Here is a 16,024-nt window from a genome sequence, read left to right on the forward strand (position 1 = left end):
GGAGAGAGTGGGATCGGAGCGGGGAGAGAGAGGGACTGGTGAGGGAGAGAGGAGGAATTGGAGGAGTGCGGGGGTGAGAGAGAGGAGGGGGAGGGAGAGAGGGAATCGACGCAATGAGAGAGAGGAGGAGGGGGAGAGAAGAGGGGGAGAGAGAGATGGAAGTGGGAGAGAGGGAATTGGGAGCGGGGAGAGAGAGGGTGCGAGAGAGGAGTGGGAGAGGGAAGAGTGGGAGAGTGAGAGAGGAATGGGCGAGAGAGAGAGAGAGATGGAATCAGAGGGGCGAGAGACAAATGGTGAGAGAGAGAGAGGAGGGGAGAAACAGAGGAGGAGGGGGAGAAAGAGGATCGGAGGGGAAGGAGAAGAGATCAGCAACTCAGGGGGAGAAAAGTTCATGAACTCGGTGGGGTGGGGGTAAAGAGTACGGAGAGCACAGTGGAGATCGGGGAAGAACATGATCCAGGTCTAAGAGAGGGGAATGAGAGCGAGAATGTGATCCAGATGGGAAGATGGATCACATTCTTCCAACTCCACCCCCTTTACACCCGCACCACGTTCTCCCTCTCCTCCCCCTACACCTGGTTGATTTCTCGGAAAGCTCGGTGCGTGTGGCAAGTGAGATCATTGGACAGGACGAAATCCGTAGGTCATGACACTGTCATTATTCACTTCATACCTAATAAACCTGTTAACAATCCGTGATCCACACACAATGCCCAATATATCGGGGGGGGTGGGGAGGAGGTCAGGAACTTGGGCAGGGGGAGATGGTCAGGAACTTGGTAGAGCTGAGAAATACCAAGGGGCAGAAAACGTTAGTGGGAGTTGTATACAGACCCCCAAACAGTAAAGCTGAGGTTGGGGGATGGCATTATACGGGAAATTAGAGTTGCGTGCAATAAGGGCACAGCAGTTATCATGGGTGACTTTAATCTACATGTAGATTGGGCTAACCAAATTAGTAACAATACTGTGGAGGAGGAATTCCTAGAGTGTATATGGGATAGTTTCCCAAACCAATATGTCAAGGAACCAACCAGAGATCGGGCCATCTTAGACTGAGTATTATGTAATGAGAAAGGATTAATTAGCAATCTTGTTGTGCGAGGCCCCTTGGGGAGGAGCGATCATAATATGATAGAATTCTTCATTAAGATGGAGGGTGAAGTACTTGACTCAGAGACTAGGGTCCTGGATTTAAATAAAGGAAACTATGATGGTATGAGGCGCGAGTTGGCTAGGATGGATTGGGGAATGTTACTTAAAGAGTTGACGGTGGATAGGCAATGGCAAACATTTAAAGATCGCATGGATGAACTACAGAATTTGTTCATCCCTGTTTGGCATAAAAATAAAACAAAAAAGGTGACTCAACCATGGCTAACAAGGGAAATTAGGGATAGCATAAGGTCCAAGGAGAGGACATATAAATTGGCCAGAAAAAGCAGCAAACCTGAGGATTGGGAGCAGTTTAGGATTCAGCAGAGGACAAAGGGATTAATTAAGAGAGGGGAAATAGAGCATGAGTGTAAGCTAGCAGGGAAGATAAAAACTGACTGTAAAAGCTTCTATAGATATGTGAAGAGAAAAAGATTGGTGAAGTCAAGTGTAGATCCCTTGCAGTCAGAATCAGGAGAATTTATAATGGGGAACAAAGAAATGGCAGACCAATTAAATACATACTTTGGTTCTGTCTTCACAAAGGAGGACACAAATAACCTCCCAGAGATGTTGGGGAACATAGAGTCTAATGAGAGGGAGGAACTGAATGAAATCAGTATTTGTAGGGAAATGGTGTTAGGGAAATTGACGGGATTGAAGGCCGATAAATCCCCAGGGCCTGATAATCTACATTCTAGGGTACTTAAGAAAGTGGCCCGAGAAATAGTAGATGCATTGCTGGTCATCTTCCAAAATTCTATAGACTCTGGAACAGTCCCCATGGATTGGAGGGTAGCTAATGTAACCCCACTATTTAAAAAAGGTGGTAGAGAGAAAACGGGGAATTATAGACCGGTAAGCCTGACATCGGTAGTGGGGAAGATGCTAGAGTCTATTATAAAAGATGTAATAGCAGAGCACTTGGAAAACAGTGACAGGATCGGACAAAGTCAACATGGATTTGCAAAAGGTAAATCATGCTTGACTAATCGACTAAAATTTTTTGAGGATGTAACTGGTAGAATAGATAAGGAAGAACCAGTGGATGTGGTGTATTTGGACTTTCAGAAGGCTTTCGATAAGGTCCTGCATTAGCGTGCAAAGTTAAAGCACATGGGATTGGGGGTAAGGTACTGACTTGGATAGAGAACTGGTTGGCAGACAGGAAGCAAACAGTTGGTATAAACGGGTCTTTTTCCGAGTGGCAGGCAGTGACTAGTGGGGTACCGCAGGGATCGGTGCTAGGACCCCAGTTATTCACAATATATATTAATGATCTAGACGAGGGAACTAGATGTAATATCTCCAAGTTTGCAGACAACACAAAGCCGGGTGGGCGTGTGTGCTGTGAGGAGGATGCAGAGAAACTCCAGTATGATTTAGACAGGTTGGATGATTGGGCAGATGCATGGCAGATGCAGTATAATGTGGATAAATGCAAGCTTATCCACTTTGGTGGCAAAAACAGGAAGGCAGATTATTATCTGAATGCCAATAGATTGGGAAAAGGGGAAGTGCAACGAGACCTGGGTGTCCTTGTGCACCAGTCGCTGAAGGTAAGCATGCAGGTGCAGCAGGCGATTAAGAGGCAAATGGTATGTTGGCCTTCATAGCGAGAGGATTTGAGTACAGGAACAAGGATGTCTTGCTGCAGTTGTACAGGGCCTTGGTGAGACCACATCTTCAGTATTGTGTGCAGTTTTGGTCGCCTTATCTGAGGAAGGATGTTCTTGCCATGGAGGGAGTGCAGTGAAGATTCACCAGACTGATACCTGGGATGGCAGGAATGACGTATGGAGAGAGATTGGGTCGATTGGGCTTGTATTCGCTAGAGTTTAGAAGAATGAAAAGGGATCTCATTGAAACTTATAAAGTTCTAACAGGACTAGACAGACTAGATGCAGGAAGGATATTCCTGATGGTGTGGGAGTCCAGAACCAGGGGTCACAGTCTAAGGATAAGGGGTAAGCCATTTAGGACTGAGATGAGGAGGAATTTCTTCACCCAGAGAGTGGTGAACCTGTGGAATTCTCTACCACAGAAGGCAGTTGAGGCCTATTCATTAAATATATTCAAGAAGGAGTTGGATATATTTCTTAAGGCTAAAGGGATCAAGGGGTATGGGGAGAAAGCAGGGACAGGGTACTGAGTTTGGATGATCAGCCATGATCTCATTAAATGGCGGAACAGGCTCGAAGGGCCGAATGGCCTACTCCTGCTCCTATCTTCTATGTTTCTATGGGAGGAGGTCAAGAACTTGGGCAGGGGGAGATGGTCAGAAACTTCGGGGGAGGGGGAGGTGAGTGGAGGTCAGGGTCAGGAACTTGTTGGGGAGGGAAAAGATCAGAAAGCCAGGGAGTGGGAGGAAGGTTAGGAACTTGGCGGGGGGGGGGAACTTATTTGGGGGGTGGGAGAATGTCTTACCCCGCGAGGGTGAGCCCTGTCTGTTCTGCAGTAGGCAATCAGAATGGCTTGAATTACACTTTGCAAAGTAATTGATTACTTCGGCAGGCAGGATCTAATTACATATTCAAGAGAAACTGCTGGGTGTGTCTTGTCCTCCAAGGGGACCAATCAGAAATGAGGTCTTGTCCTCCAAGGTGACCAATCAGAAATCTGGTGTTGGAACTAAACGTGACCTAAAAAAATGCCTCCTTTTTCTGCCTTCTGCTCTCCTTTTCTTCTCCCTTGAGGATGTTGACCTCCTTTTGAGGCACAGTTCCAGAGGTGTTGTGCACCCTCCGGCAGCTCGACCAAATGGCCCTTCCTCGTGTGTGAGCTGTGTATTGGCAGGACATTCAACCACGGTGGCCATCGCAGTCAAACCCTTCTCCTCATTCGACACCCATGCTAAACATCAGCAGCAGAATTTCCAGCTCATTTTTGCTCGACTCACCCAAGGGAGTCGAGGCTAGTTGTAGCATCCTTACCTCACCTGAGGACTAACTCAGCACAGATCTGGGATCAAACTTAGGGCCTTCCTGTTGTGTATGGATCAGCTACTCACTGGAATAATTCACCCAGCTGGCAGGCAGCCCTAATGAACAGCTTTCACAAAAGAAATACATTCAGTTGAGCCCTGAAGATCCACAAGATCTTCTAAAAAAAAGAGTTAATTGAACACGACAGTTCAGGAAACCACAAAAAACCTTGAGCACTCTGCAAATGCTCTTCGATGGGGAAGTTGTAATTTTTCTTTTTAAAATAAAGAAGGAAATCAAGGACATTTAACAGCAAGGGTGGAAAGTGAACGGGGGGGATGGGAGCCGTACCTGCCAGTAGAGAGACGTGGTGGAAGCAGCCCTCCAGTTTGCCAAGGAGTACAGAGGTGAAGCTGTCCGACGCCAGCTTGCCCAGGTCTCGTGTGCATTGGTCGTAAAGCACCACTTCCTGCTTTCCCTCCACATCAATCTGCAAAGTTAGAAAAGGAGACACAAGGAGAGTGTTAGGGTGGGACACAGCAGGAGGGACACAGCAGACTGCTCTTTGTATAAACAGCGTAGGATTTTCCAAGCGGGAGAATTTATTGCCTGGCTGAAGTGGTTTGGAGAGGTGGTGGGGAGAGTGTGGCGGGGGGTGGCAGAAACTGAGGAAAAGTTTGGAAAATCACATCATTTCAACAAATACTTCTTCGTTAAAGGATTCATGTCAACGCACTCTCCAGCACACCCAAGGTACATTAAGGGAATACATTTAAAGGGGAGTGTGCAGGGGGAAACTTAATTGCTGGAAATGGCTCGCTCCATTAGTTTCAGCTGAATCTCTTGTTGAGCTGTCCATTGGTACATCTACGAGACGGCCAGATGGTGCAACCTGAGCTGCTTTTTACATTTGCTTTTAATGAAAGTTCACAGATATTTAGCCGAGCGGGTGCGCTGACACCTTAGCAATCGTGTCACGGCAAACGAGAGTTTTGTTCAGTAAGCTGGAAAACATTTTATTCGACACGCTGAAGACCCGTTAAAGGGACGTCACTGCACGGATTAGTTGTGGAGCAGGATGAGTTCGATGTTCATTAATGGAGGGCATCTCACCTCAACCCCAGCACGTTCACATACACACTTGTCGGAGGTGCCGTCTTTCAGATGAGATGTTAAACCAAGGCCCTATCTACTCGCTCAGGTGGCCGTAAAAGATCCCATGGCACTATTTTGAAGAAGAGCAGTCAAGTTCTCCCTGGTGTCCTGGCCAATATTTATCCCTCAACCAACATCACTAAAACAGATTATCTGGCCAATATTTCATTGCTGTTTGTGGGAGTTTGCTGTGCGCAAATTGGCTGCCGCGGCCCTCGGTTTAACGTCTCATCTGAAAGACGGCACCTCCAACAGTGTAGCGCTCCCTCAGCACTGCACTGGAGTGTCAGCTTAGATTGTTTTGCTCAAATCTTCAAGCGTGGGATTTGAACCCACAACCTTCTGACTCAGAGGCGAGAGTGCTACCAACTGAGCCACTGGCTAACACACCTACAGTGCAACAGTGACTACACTTTGAATGTATTGGCTGTAAAGGGCTTTCGGATGTCCTGAGGTCTTGAAAGGTGCTACAGAAATGCAACTTCTTTCTTTTTTAGTGCTTAGTGGTTATACACTAATAATTAATGAGCACAAAGGTTTTCTTTACCCTTTATGGTCATCAGTCGACTACCATCGGAGATCCCAAGACTGTCCTTCACTCCTCTTAAGGTCGTCGTCGTACGTGTCTTCATACTGTTCCCTTTGGGGAACTGTATGAAGTGGTGGAAGGATTTCTGGCCGCGATTAACGCTCCTTCCGTGACCGTAACCATCTTCGTACCAGCCATTAGGGTGGTTAGTCCTATGGCGGGAGGGTTTTACGGGCTCCCACAACCCATACGAGGGGGGGGGGCCACCCACACCCATGGACGCAAGTATCTCGCTGGATGTCAACCCAGAATTTAGAGCCGGAGCTCCGACTCCACTTGCCGGGACTGTCTGGAGCGGGGTTCGAAACCCTACGCCTTCTGGCCCAACGGCGGGGATGCTACCGCTACGCCAAAGGCCCACTCCTCCTCTTAAGGTAGGGACAGGTGTTAAAACCTGCTACCGTGATTGGTCAACACAGATTGCTGGGCAGCGGTTAAGTAACCCGGTCTCCTCCGGAAAGTGCTAATGCCTTTTTTTTCGGGGGGGGGGGGGGAGCGGCAGGGAGCGGGTGGCGGGAGCTACTGAGTGCCTGGAGGTGGGGAGTGGGACCCTCAGTGGATGAGAGGACACCAAAAGGCGGATGAGCTAATCCTTGGATTAGCCAATGGCATTCACAACCTGCAGGCCGTGCCACAGCTTCCGTACTGAACAAACATACGAAAATGACAGGCAGGAAATCTTTTTTTTAAATTCATTCATGGGATGTGGGCGTCGTTGGCAATGCCAGCATTTATTGCCCATCACTAGTTACCCTCGAGAAGGTGGTGGTGAGCCACCGCCTTGAACCGCTGCAGTCCGTGTGGTGAAGGTACTCCCACAGTGCTGTTAGGAAGGGAGTTCCAGGAGTTTGACCGAGCGACGAGGAAGGATCGGCGATATACTTCCAAGTCAGATGGTGTGTGACTGTGGTGGTGTTCCCATGGGCCTGCTGCCATTATCCTTCTAGGAAATAGAGATCGTGGGTTTGGGAAGTGCTGTCGAAGAAGCCTTGGTGAGTTGCTGCAGTGCATCTTGTAGACGGTACACATAGAATGGTTACAGCACGGAAGGCGGCCATTTCTCTCTATCTACTCTGTCCAGACCTCTCATGATTTTGAACACCTCCATCAAATCTCCTCTCAATCTTCTCTGCTCCAAGGAAAATAACCCCAGCTTCTCCAGTCTATCAACATAACTGAAGTCCCTCATTCCTGGAATCATTCTCGTAAATATTTTCTGCACCTTCTGTAAGGTCTTTACATCCTTCCTAAAGTGTGGTGCCCAGAATTGGACACAGTACTCCAGTTGGGGGCCGAACCAGTGTTCATCATCATTTCCACACATTGCAGCCATGGTGCGCCGGTGGTGGAGAGAGTGAATGTTTAAGGTGGTGGATGGGATGCCAATCAAGCCGGCTTTTTTGTCCTGGATGGTGTTGAGCTTGTAGATGGTGGAGAGGCTTTGGTGCGTCAGGATGTGAGTCACTTGCTGCAGAATATTTAGCCTCTGACCTGCTGTTGTAGCCGCAGTATTTATGTGGCTGGTCCAGTTACGATTCTGGTCTTATTTAGTATTTACAGCACAGAAACAGGCCATTCGGCCCAATAGGTCTATGCTGGTGTTTATGCTCCACACGAGCCTCCTTCCATCTTACTTCATCTCACCCTATCAACATATCCTTCTATTCCTTTCTCCCTCATGTGCTTATCTAGCTTTACCTTAAATGCATCTATGCTGTTCGCCTCAACTACTCCCTGTGGTAGCGAGTTCCACATTCCAACTACTCTCAGGCTGAAGAAATTTCTCCTGAACTCCTTATTGGATTCATAGGTGACTAGCTTATAGTTATACCTTTAGTTTTTGTCTCCTCTCACAAGTGGAAATATCTTCTCTATGTCTACCCTATCAAACCTCTTCATAAATTTGAAGACCTGTATCAGGTCACCCCTCAGCCTTCTCCTTTCTCGAGAAAAGAGCCCCAGCCAGTTATAACCTATCAATTCAGGTATCATCCTTGTAAATCTCGTTTCGCACCTTCCACCTCTGTATCTTAGCTGGTCCATCAAGCCTGCCCCACATGCCAACGTAAGAGAGACCAAGGGCAGTCCAAAATACAACACCAGGGAATGTTATCCTTAACAACACTACATTCCTCTAAATATGTGGATGAAATGACACTGTGACATTGGGAGTGTCAACTAGCCCACTGTGCCTCAGAGTGATAGATTGTGGCATCATACCTATTCCATGGCGTCAGCAGAGCTACCATGTAGGGACCGGGCTAGGAGGGGAGGCAACACAGGAGGGCTCGTCACTCCTTCGTGTGCCACTCACGTGCACCTACCACCAAACTGGTGACACAGCAATGATGGGAGGATCAAGAATAGGCCTGGAGTAGACCAGGAGTCTGCTTGCACCTTCAATCCGGGTATGCTACACCGTGCAGGAGACCTTGAAGAGCAGGAAAGGGAGGAAAAATGTCTTAAATGAGTAAATTATTTAATTTTTTTTAAGTGGGAGGAGTGCATTTTCTATTCTACCTAAAGCCACCCACCAGGAGAAAGTGTGGCTCGGGTTGTCATTCATCTTGTTGATGAGCAAAGGTCCAATGTTATAATATGCACATAGCTAATTCTAGAAAAACACGAAGCACAGAATTCCAGTCTGACAAACCACTTCCTGTTCCCTAGATTGTATGGAATTCCTCATCCAAACATAACAGTTTGAATACCAGACCCTGATCCAAACACAAAATGTTCCCAATTACCCAGTTTTTAACAGGGTCTGGCACTGCACACTCCTAAAAAAGCTACCTTTATACCTCCTTCTACCAAAGCTCTGTCCATGGGTATGAAAGAAAGAAAAGGAAGGCCTTGCATTTATATGGCACCTTTCACGATCTCGGGACGTCCCAAAGAGCTTTACAGCCAATAAAGTAATTTTGAAGTGTAGTCATTGTTGTAATGCAAGAATTGTGGCAACCAATTTGTGCACAGTAAGCTCCCACAAACAGTAATGAGATAATGACCAGATAGAATCTGTTAGAATCATAGAAATTTACAACACAGAAGGAGGCCATTTGGCCCATCGTGTCTGTGCTGGCCAAAAAAGAGCTAACCAGCCGAATCCCACTTTCCAGCACTTGGTCCATAGCCTTGTAGGTTACAGCACTTCAAGTGCAGATCCAAGTACTTTTTAAATGTGATGAGGGTTTCTGCCTCTACCACCCTTTCAGGCAGTGAGTTCCAGACCTCCACCAACCTCTGGGTAAAATGTTTCTCCTCAACTTTCTTCTAATCCTTCTACCAATTACTTTAAATCTATGCATCCTGGTTATTGACCTCTCTGCTCAGGGAAATAGATCCACTCTATCTAGGTCTCTCATAATTTTATACACCTCAATTAGGTCTCCTCTCAGTGATGTTGTTTCAGGGATAAGCATTGATCAAGATACTGGGGAGATGTCTCCTGCTGTCCTTCGAATAGTGTCATGGGAGCTATTATGTCGACCTGAGCGGGCAGATGGGGCCTCGGTTTAACGTCTCATCCAAAAGATGGCACCACCGACAGTGCAGCAGTCTCTGGAGGGGACTTGAACCCACAACCTTCTGACTCAGATGTAAGTGTGCTACCACTGAGCCAAGGCTGACACCTCAGTATCTAGTTTTCTCTCTGTGCTGTATCGATGGCTCATATTCTGACTCTTTTCTCAATAACAGGATTTTTCTCAGGCTCTGTCATCTCTTCTGCCCTGTTTCTTCTCCAGACCAACGCTTTTCTCGTCAACCAACTAACCCTCTCCACTTTTTTGCCGATAAATCCACTCTACACTCATTTGGGTTTACATTCTCCAGTTCTCACAGTGCAGTACGTCTCATCAAATCTAGATCTCCATGCCCTTTGATATAAGGACATACTACTTTCATTATAGCACTAACTGATATATTATACACACCTCATTTGAACAACCTGCGATATATTGCACACCTCACTGTACTACTCTCCAATTTTCTGCGCATCCCTTACTGTAACATTCTGCAGTATACTGCACAGGCCCCACTGTAACACTCTCCAATATACCACATATCCTTCATAGAATCATAGAATGATACAGCACAGAGGGAGGTCATTCGGCCCATCTGGCTCTTTGAAAGTTATCCAATTAGTCCATCTTCCCCACTCTTTCCCCATAGCATTGCAAATTTTCCCTGCTCCAGTATTTATCCAATTCCCTTTTGAAAGTTATTACTGAATCTGCTTCCACCACCCTTTCAGGTAATGCATTCCAGATCATTACAACTCGTTGTGTTACATTTTTTTCCCTCATGTCGCCTCTGGTTCTTTTGCCAATTACCTTAAATCTATGTCCTCCAGTTACTGCCACTTCTGCCACTGGATACACTGTTTCTCCCTATTTACTTCATGATTTTGAACACCTCTATCAAATCTCCTGATGTGCCTCAATGAATCCGAGACTCGACGTTAACGGAGCAAAGCAAGGCTTTTATTAACTCAGAAAGTAATACACATTGGAGAAGTGTCTCTCATCCAGAGATCTGCTGTACTGCTGTGAAACACGCTGGGGCTTGCTTAAGTAGGGGCCAGGTATGGGCGGAGCCCTACACACAATAAAATACAGGTAAGGAAATGAAACTGAAACTAAACTAAACACAGGGAATACAGTGCCTGATGAATGGCATATTTCATCACATCTCCCTATAATCTTCTCTGCTCTAATGAGTACAACACAAGTTTCTCTAGTCTCGCCACATAACTGAAGTCTTTCATCCCTGGTACCATTCTAGTAAATCTCCTGTGGGCCCTCTCTAACACTTTGACATTCTTCCTAAAGTGTGGTGCCCAGAATTGGCCACAATACTCCAGCTGAGGCCTAACCAGTGTTTTATAAAGGTTCAGCATAACTTGCTTGCACTGTACTCTATGCCTCTATTAATAAAGCCAAGGATCCCATATGCCTTTTTAACAGCCTTCTCAACTTGTCCTGCCACCTTCAAAGACTTGTATACGTACATCACCTCTCTGTTCTTGCACACTCTTTAAAATTGTACCATTTAGTTTATATTGCCTCTCTTCATTCTTCCTAGCAAAATTAATTACTTCACACTTCTCTACGCTAAATTTCATCTGCCATGTGTCTGTCCATTTCACCAGTCTGTCTCTGTCCTCCTCACTGTTTACTTCACTCTGATACTCTCCGATATACCACACATCCCTCACTGTAACACTCTCCGATACACCACACATTCCCTCAGTCTAACACTCTCCGATATGGCCCATGTCCCTCACTGTGACACTCTCCGATGCCCCACGCCCCTCACTGCGATACTCTCAGATACACCCCACATACCCATCAGTCTAACATTCTTTAGTGTATTATAAGCTTCATTTGTCAGCATTGACATCCCACCAGTTGCTGGTCGGAAGTGAGCTGCGCTGGTCACAGGGTCAGATAATGAGTTTCCCAGTATCGAGTTGATTCTATTTCTTTATTGCCTGTAATTATATTTATAAATAAATGACTTCATAAGTGAACATTTGTAAGCCTTAAAATAACCCCAACAATAAAAGAATATCTCACTGAGAAGTTTGAAACCACATAAGTCATATTGAAAATCGTCTTTCATCCATCATGACAAGAATGACAATCTTTTTGACATAGGAACAGGAGTAGGCCATTCAGCTTCTCAAGCCCGTGCCCCGCCATTCAATGAGATCATGGCTGAACTGTATCTTAACTCCATCCACCTGCTTTGAGCTAACTGAATAGCGGAACAGGCTCGAGGGGCTGAATGGTCAACTCTAGTTCCTATGTTCCTGTTGCCTTAGACCTAAAGGTCACCCAAATCCAGTTTGATACCCTATCAAAATCTATTATATTACCTGGAATACTCAAAGCAGTGATTGACTTAAATGCACTGTTTTCAGGTCTGGATCAGCCTTTCCCTGTTTCCCTTTTGTATTCAGAGTTTTATTTATTCGTTCATGGGATGTGGGCATCACTGGCAAGGTCAGCATTTATTGCCCATTCCTAACTGCCCTCGAGAAGGTGGTGGTGAGCTGCCTTCTTGAACCGTTGCAGTCCGTGTGATGAAGGTACTCCCACAGTGCGGTTTGGGGGGGGGGGGGGCGGGGGGGGGGGGGAGTTCCAGGAGTTTGAGCCAGCGACGATGAAGGAACGGCGATATATTTCCAAGTCAGGATGGTGTGTGACTTGGAGGGGATCTTGGAGGTGATGATGTTCCCATGCACCTGTCCCCTCCTTTTCTGGTCTAAGGACAATGAGACGAACTGTAGACCTCAACTGGGAATCAGCAAACTCAACAAACCAGGGCAGAGGGAGTTTTTTTTTTTAATAGCGTTTTTCTTTTTGCCCCCACATGATCGAAGGCAGACCTCATAAATCGGGTAACTATAGAACTCTACTGAAATTTTGCTAAATAGTACACGAAACAGCAGTTGCAAGGTTCTTGGACGCCATAGAAAACCTGTTCTGCACAACAACACTTGCATTTATATAGCGCCTTTAACATAGTAAAATGTCCCACGGTGCTTCACAGGAGCGTTAGCAGACAAAATTTAACCACAAGCCACGTAAGGAGATATTAGGGCAGGTGACCAAAAGCTTGGTCAAAGAGGTAGGTTTTAAGGAGCAACTTAAAGGAGGAGGAATGATGGAAAGGCAAAGAGGTTTAGGGAGGGAATTCCAGAGTTTAGGGCCTAGCCAGCTAAAAGCACAGCCATCAGTGGCGCTGTGATGGAAAACAGGGATGCGCAAGAGGCCAGAATTGGAGGAACGCAGAGATCTCAGAGGGCTGTAGGGCTGGAGGAAGTTACAAAGATAGGGAGGGGCGAAGCCATGGAGGGATTTGAAAACAAGGAGGATAATTTTAAAAATCGAGGTGTTGCTGTACCGGGAGTCAATGTAGGTCAGCGAGCACAGGGGTGATGGGTGCGTGTTAGGATACAGGCAACAGAGTCTTGGTTGAGTTCAGGTTTGCAAGGGCAGCCACTTACTCTCTCGGTCGCAGGCTAATCCACATGAATCTTCCCTCAGCAGATTCAAGTACTCAAACGTGGGAGCAATGGCTGGTGTATGTCTTCATGTAGGTGCAATAACTAGCTACCACACAGAAGACTTTCTAGGTATTATTATCTTACTTTAAATTTCATCCTCCAATCAACGGGGATAACTTTGACGTTGTGCGATAGTGTAAAATGGGTGACAGCGAATCGGCAGCCCGTTTTACATCACTCACGATTTTTATTTCCACTGACTTCAAATCGGGAGAGATTTATAAAATGGACTGCTAACTCGCTATCGCCCATTTTACTCCATCGCACAAAGTCAAGATCTACCCCGATCACTTTCTGCCTCGTATAAAACCAGATGGGGCGGTGCTTCTGAAAATGGCTGTACGCATACACGAAACGGGTTTGGTTGCCCTTGCGCACGACCGCGAAGGCAGGAAAATGGCGCATTTGCTCACGCTGGCCCACTTTGGCATGCACGCAGCTGGGCTTCTTCTCAAATGCATCAGCCAAAGAAAATCTAATAGTTACTGTCCTGTTTTATTCCTCCCAATCACCGTACCTGAATACAGGCCCTCTGGTTCAAACCGGAGTCACACTAACCCTGCGCCCGGCACCTTGGCGCCAATGGCCATGCAACCGAAGGCGGGATGCCAACTCTTAACCCGCGGCGGTATGTTGGCACTCGATGCCACTGGATCACCATTCCATGATACTTTGGGAATGGCCAGCACTATTGGGCAAACCCAAATCAACAACCGCTGGCCTAGATTTCCCGACCAGCATTATTTTGATGCCTGATTAAAAGGCTCCCATGTCCTGCAGGAAGTATTAACCAGTTGTTGCCATGCCATTGTTCAGTACATTTGAATAAACATGCATGGCGCAGGGTCTCACTTGGCCCATTAAGTCAGCGGGCAGATGGAAGACCTCAATTGTTCAGATAAGTCCTATATCTGTACTGTCGATACAGCACCTGTCAGGCAACCAATGTATTTTCAGCATATTGCTGCCTCACTAAGCCAAATGTGAGAGAGCTGATCTCAGCTGGGAGGGTTAATGGTAAGCTGCCCACGAATGGCCTCAGCGCCCCAGAGGAGAAAAGCCAGCCAGAGTTCCCGCTCCTGATTGCTGCTACAATGCCTTCGTGCGTGACGTCAGGCGAGGCCAGAATGGGAACTTTGCTGTGACACCTCCCTCCTCACCCCAAGGTCAAAGGGCAAACAGGCTGCTGACACTGCCCAAGGCTCAGAGATGAAGAAGGGTCATTGACGGGAAGTATTTGGGGGAGTGGGGGTGCGCTGGCACCTGTGAAAATACAGTGCAGCCAGGATTTGTGGGGGTGGGGAGGTGTGGAGAAAATGAAAAGAAAAAGAAAACCGTAAGATGAAAAAAAAGGACAGGTCTGACAGACTCTCTCCTTTTGTAACGGGACCTTTAGAGGCAACTCCGAATAAGATGTACAGCATCCGCTTGACAAGGCCCCTCCTCCGCCCCAGAAACGTGGTACTTATCAATGGAAATGGAATTCACGGACCCTGCCCTCCTGCAGACTGTAACCCAATATGTGCTTGTGTGTCAGCAGTTTGTAAAAATAAAATGAATGAACAATTGACTTTTTTTTTAAAAAGCTGGCCCAGCACAATGTCTTCCTCTGTCCTGTTCCAGGGCTCCAATTTCCTCCTTGAAGTGGGCAGGATTCCAGGATGTCAATGGCAGGTATTATATATGAATGTATATATTTATATATAAATATATGAATGTATATTTATATATGTGTGTGTATGCTAATTTTTATATATTTTTAAACATGTAAATGCACACATACACAACATGGACATATATTGATGTGCATTTATTTATGGAAACTTATGTAATCTTCTCCAAGAAACTGTGTAGCTGCAGCGCGATACTGCAAGTCGCAGGTCAGTGAGAATCTCCCCCGGGACACGGCTCAATGTGGCTCGGCAGGAGATATTACATGTTGGCTCGGCTGAAGCAGGAGGTGACATCATCGCCAGCTTACCCATTCCCATTAAAGCCAGGAACAGAGCGAGCATCACGACGGGATTGAAGAGATGTGGTTTCCAGGGGGAGGCGGAGGGGGGGGGCCTCACTCGCTGCTATTACAAATTACAGTGCCGCTGCGATAAGCCTCTGAAGACTGTTGAGTTCTGTTTAACATGTTTCACTACTGGTACAGCTTGTGTTTTTATTCATTTCTTTTTATATGACTTATGCTGTGTATTATTTGAGTAGAATGTTTTTGTTTGCTTGTCTTTTTTTCATTTCCTGTCCAACATTTAAAGTTTCCCCAGTGTGCTGCATATTCCGCGCTCGCCAGTGTCGCCACCTCCCCCCCACCTCTCAGGCTGACAGAATTTTCTAAAACTGACAGGCCCCACTTCTTTGCTTCTGCTCTCTTCTGGCTGAGAGCAGCCTGGGATGTGTCAGAGTGCGGGGGAGGGGCTGTCAAGAAGCCATTGCTGTCTCTTTGCTGCCACCTCCTTATGGTGCAGTGACTAAGACTGAAAAAAAAGCTAAACCACGTGGTAACTGAGGATGTGAGTCCTCACCCTACCTACTGGGGGAATGGGGGGGGGGGGAGGAATTCTGGGAACATGTTGCTTACCAACCCTCTCAACGGTCAAGAAATGAGGCCTGATGTGGGGAGGGCAGAGGGGAGACCAACAAGGCCACTGGGCATTGGAACGCTGATACTCAGCATTGGTAATGTTAGTCAAGGCTGGCCAATGTGATCCCCTGGACTAGATGTGATCGCCTAGCGGGAGGAGGGGTCGGAAAAGAATTTTCCAGATTTTTCCCCTCTAATTGGCCTGGATTATTATCCATTTTTCACCCTTCCCAGGAGGTTTCTGGGTGGGGTGGGGAGTGTCTCTATTGTGATGCACAAGGCATCACCACTGTGTGGGACAGGCTGGATGGACTAGCAGGTCTTCTCCTGCCTGTCATTCTTTGTATGTACCATCAATGGAAGGATACAGGTTCATTGCCCTCATCTGCTCAGTTCCCAAATGTCATGTTGAGTAAGGATGTAACGTCAGAGGCTACATCATCCACATTAAATTCCAAACTGTACAAGCTTCCCCGATGGGTCAACAGGTTTATCCAATAAGTAATAGAGCCATACAGCCCAGAAAGGCCCAGGCT

General features: G+C 46.7%; 1 protein-coding gene across 1 annotated transcript in view; it reads right to left on the bottom strand.

Moving 5' to 3' along the window:
• The window catches only part of LOC147106609 (dual specificity protein phosphatase 8-like), a 254,403-nt gene that overhangs the window by 118,884 nt on the left and 119,495 nt on the right, over positions 1-16,024 (bottom strand). The window contains exon 3 of the mRNA XM_086007616.1: positions 4,431-4,569. Within this exon, the coding sequence (XP_085863742.1) occupies positions 4,431-4,569 (139 nt within the window). The remainder of the gene's footprint in view (positions 1-4,430; positions 4,570-16,024) is intronic.

Source organism: Somniosus microcephalus, chromosome 15 (assembly GCF_052327205.1).
Source record: "Somniosus microcephalus isolate GS21.2 chromosome 15, FLI_Smic_1.0, whole genome shotgun sequence".
Classification (NCBI taxonomy): Eukaryota; Metazoa; Chordata; class Chondrichthyes; order Squaliformes; family Somniosidae; genus Somniosus; species Somniosus microcephalus.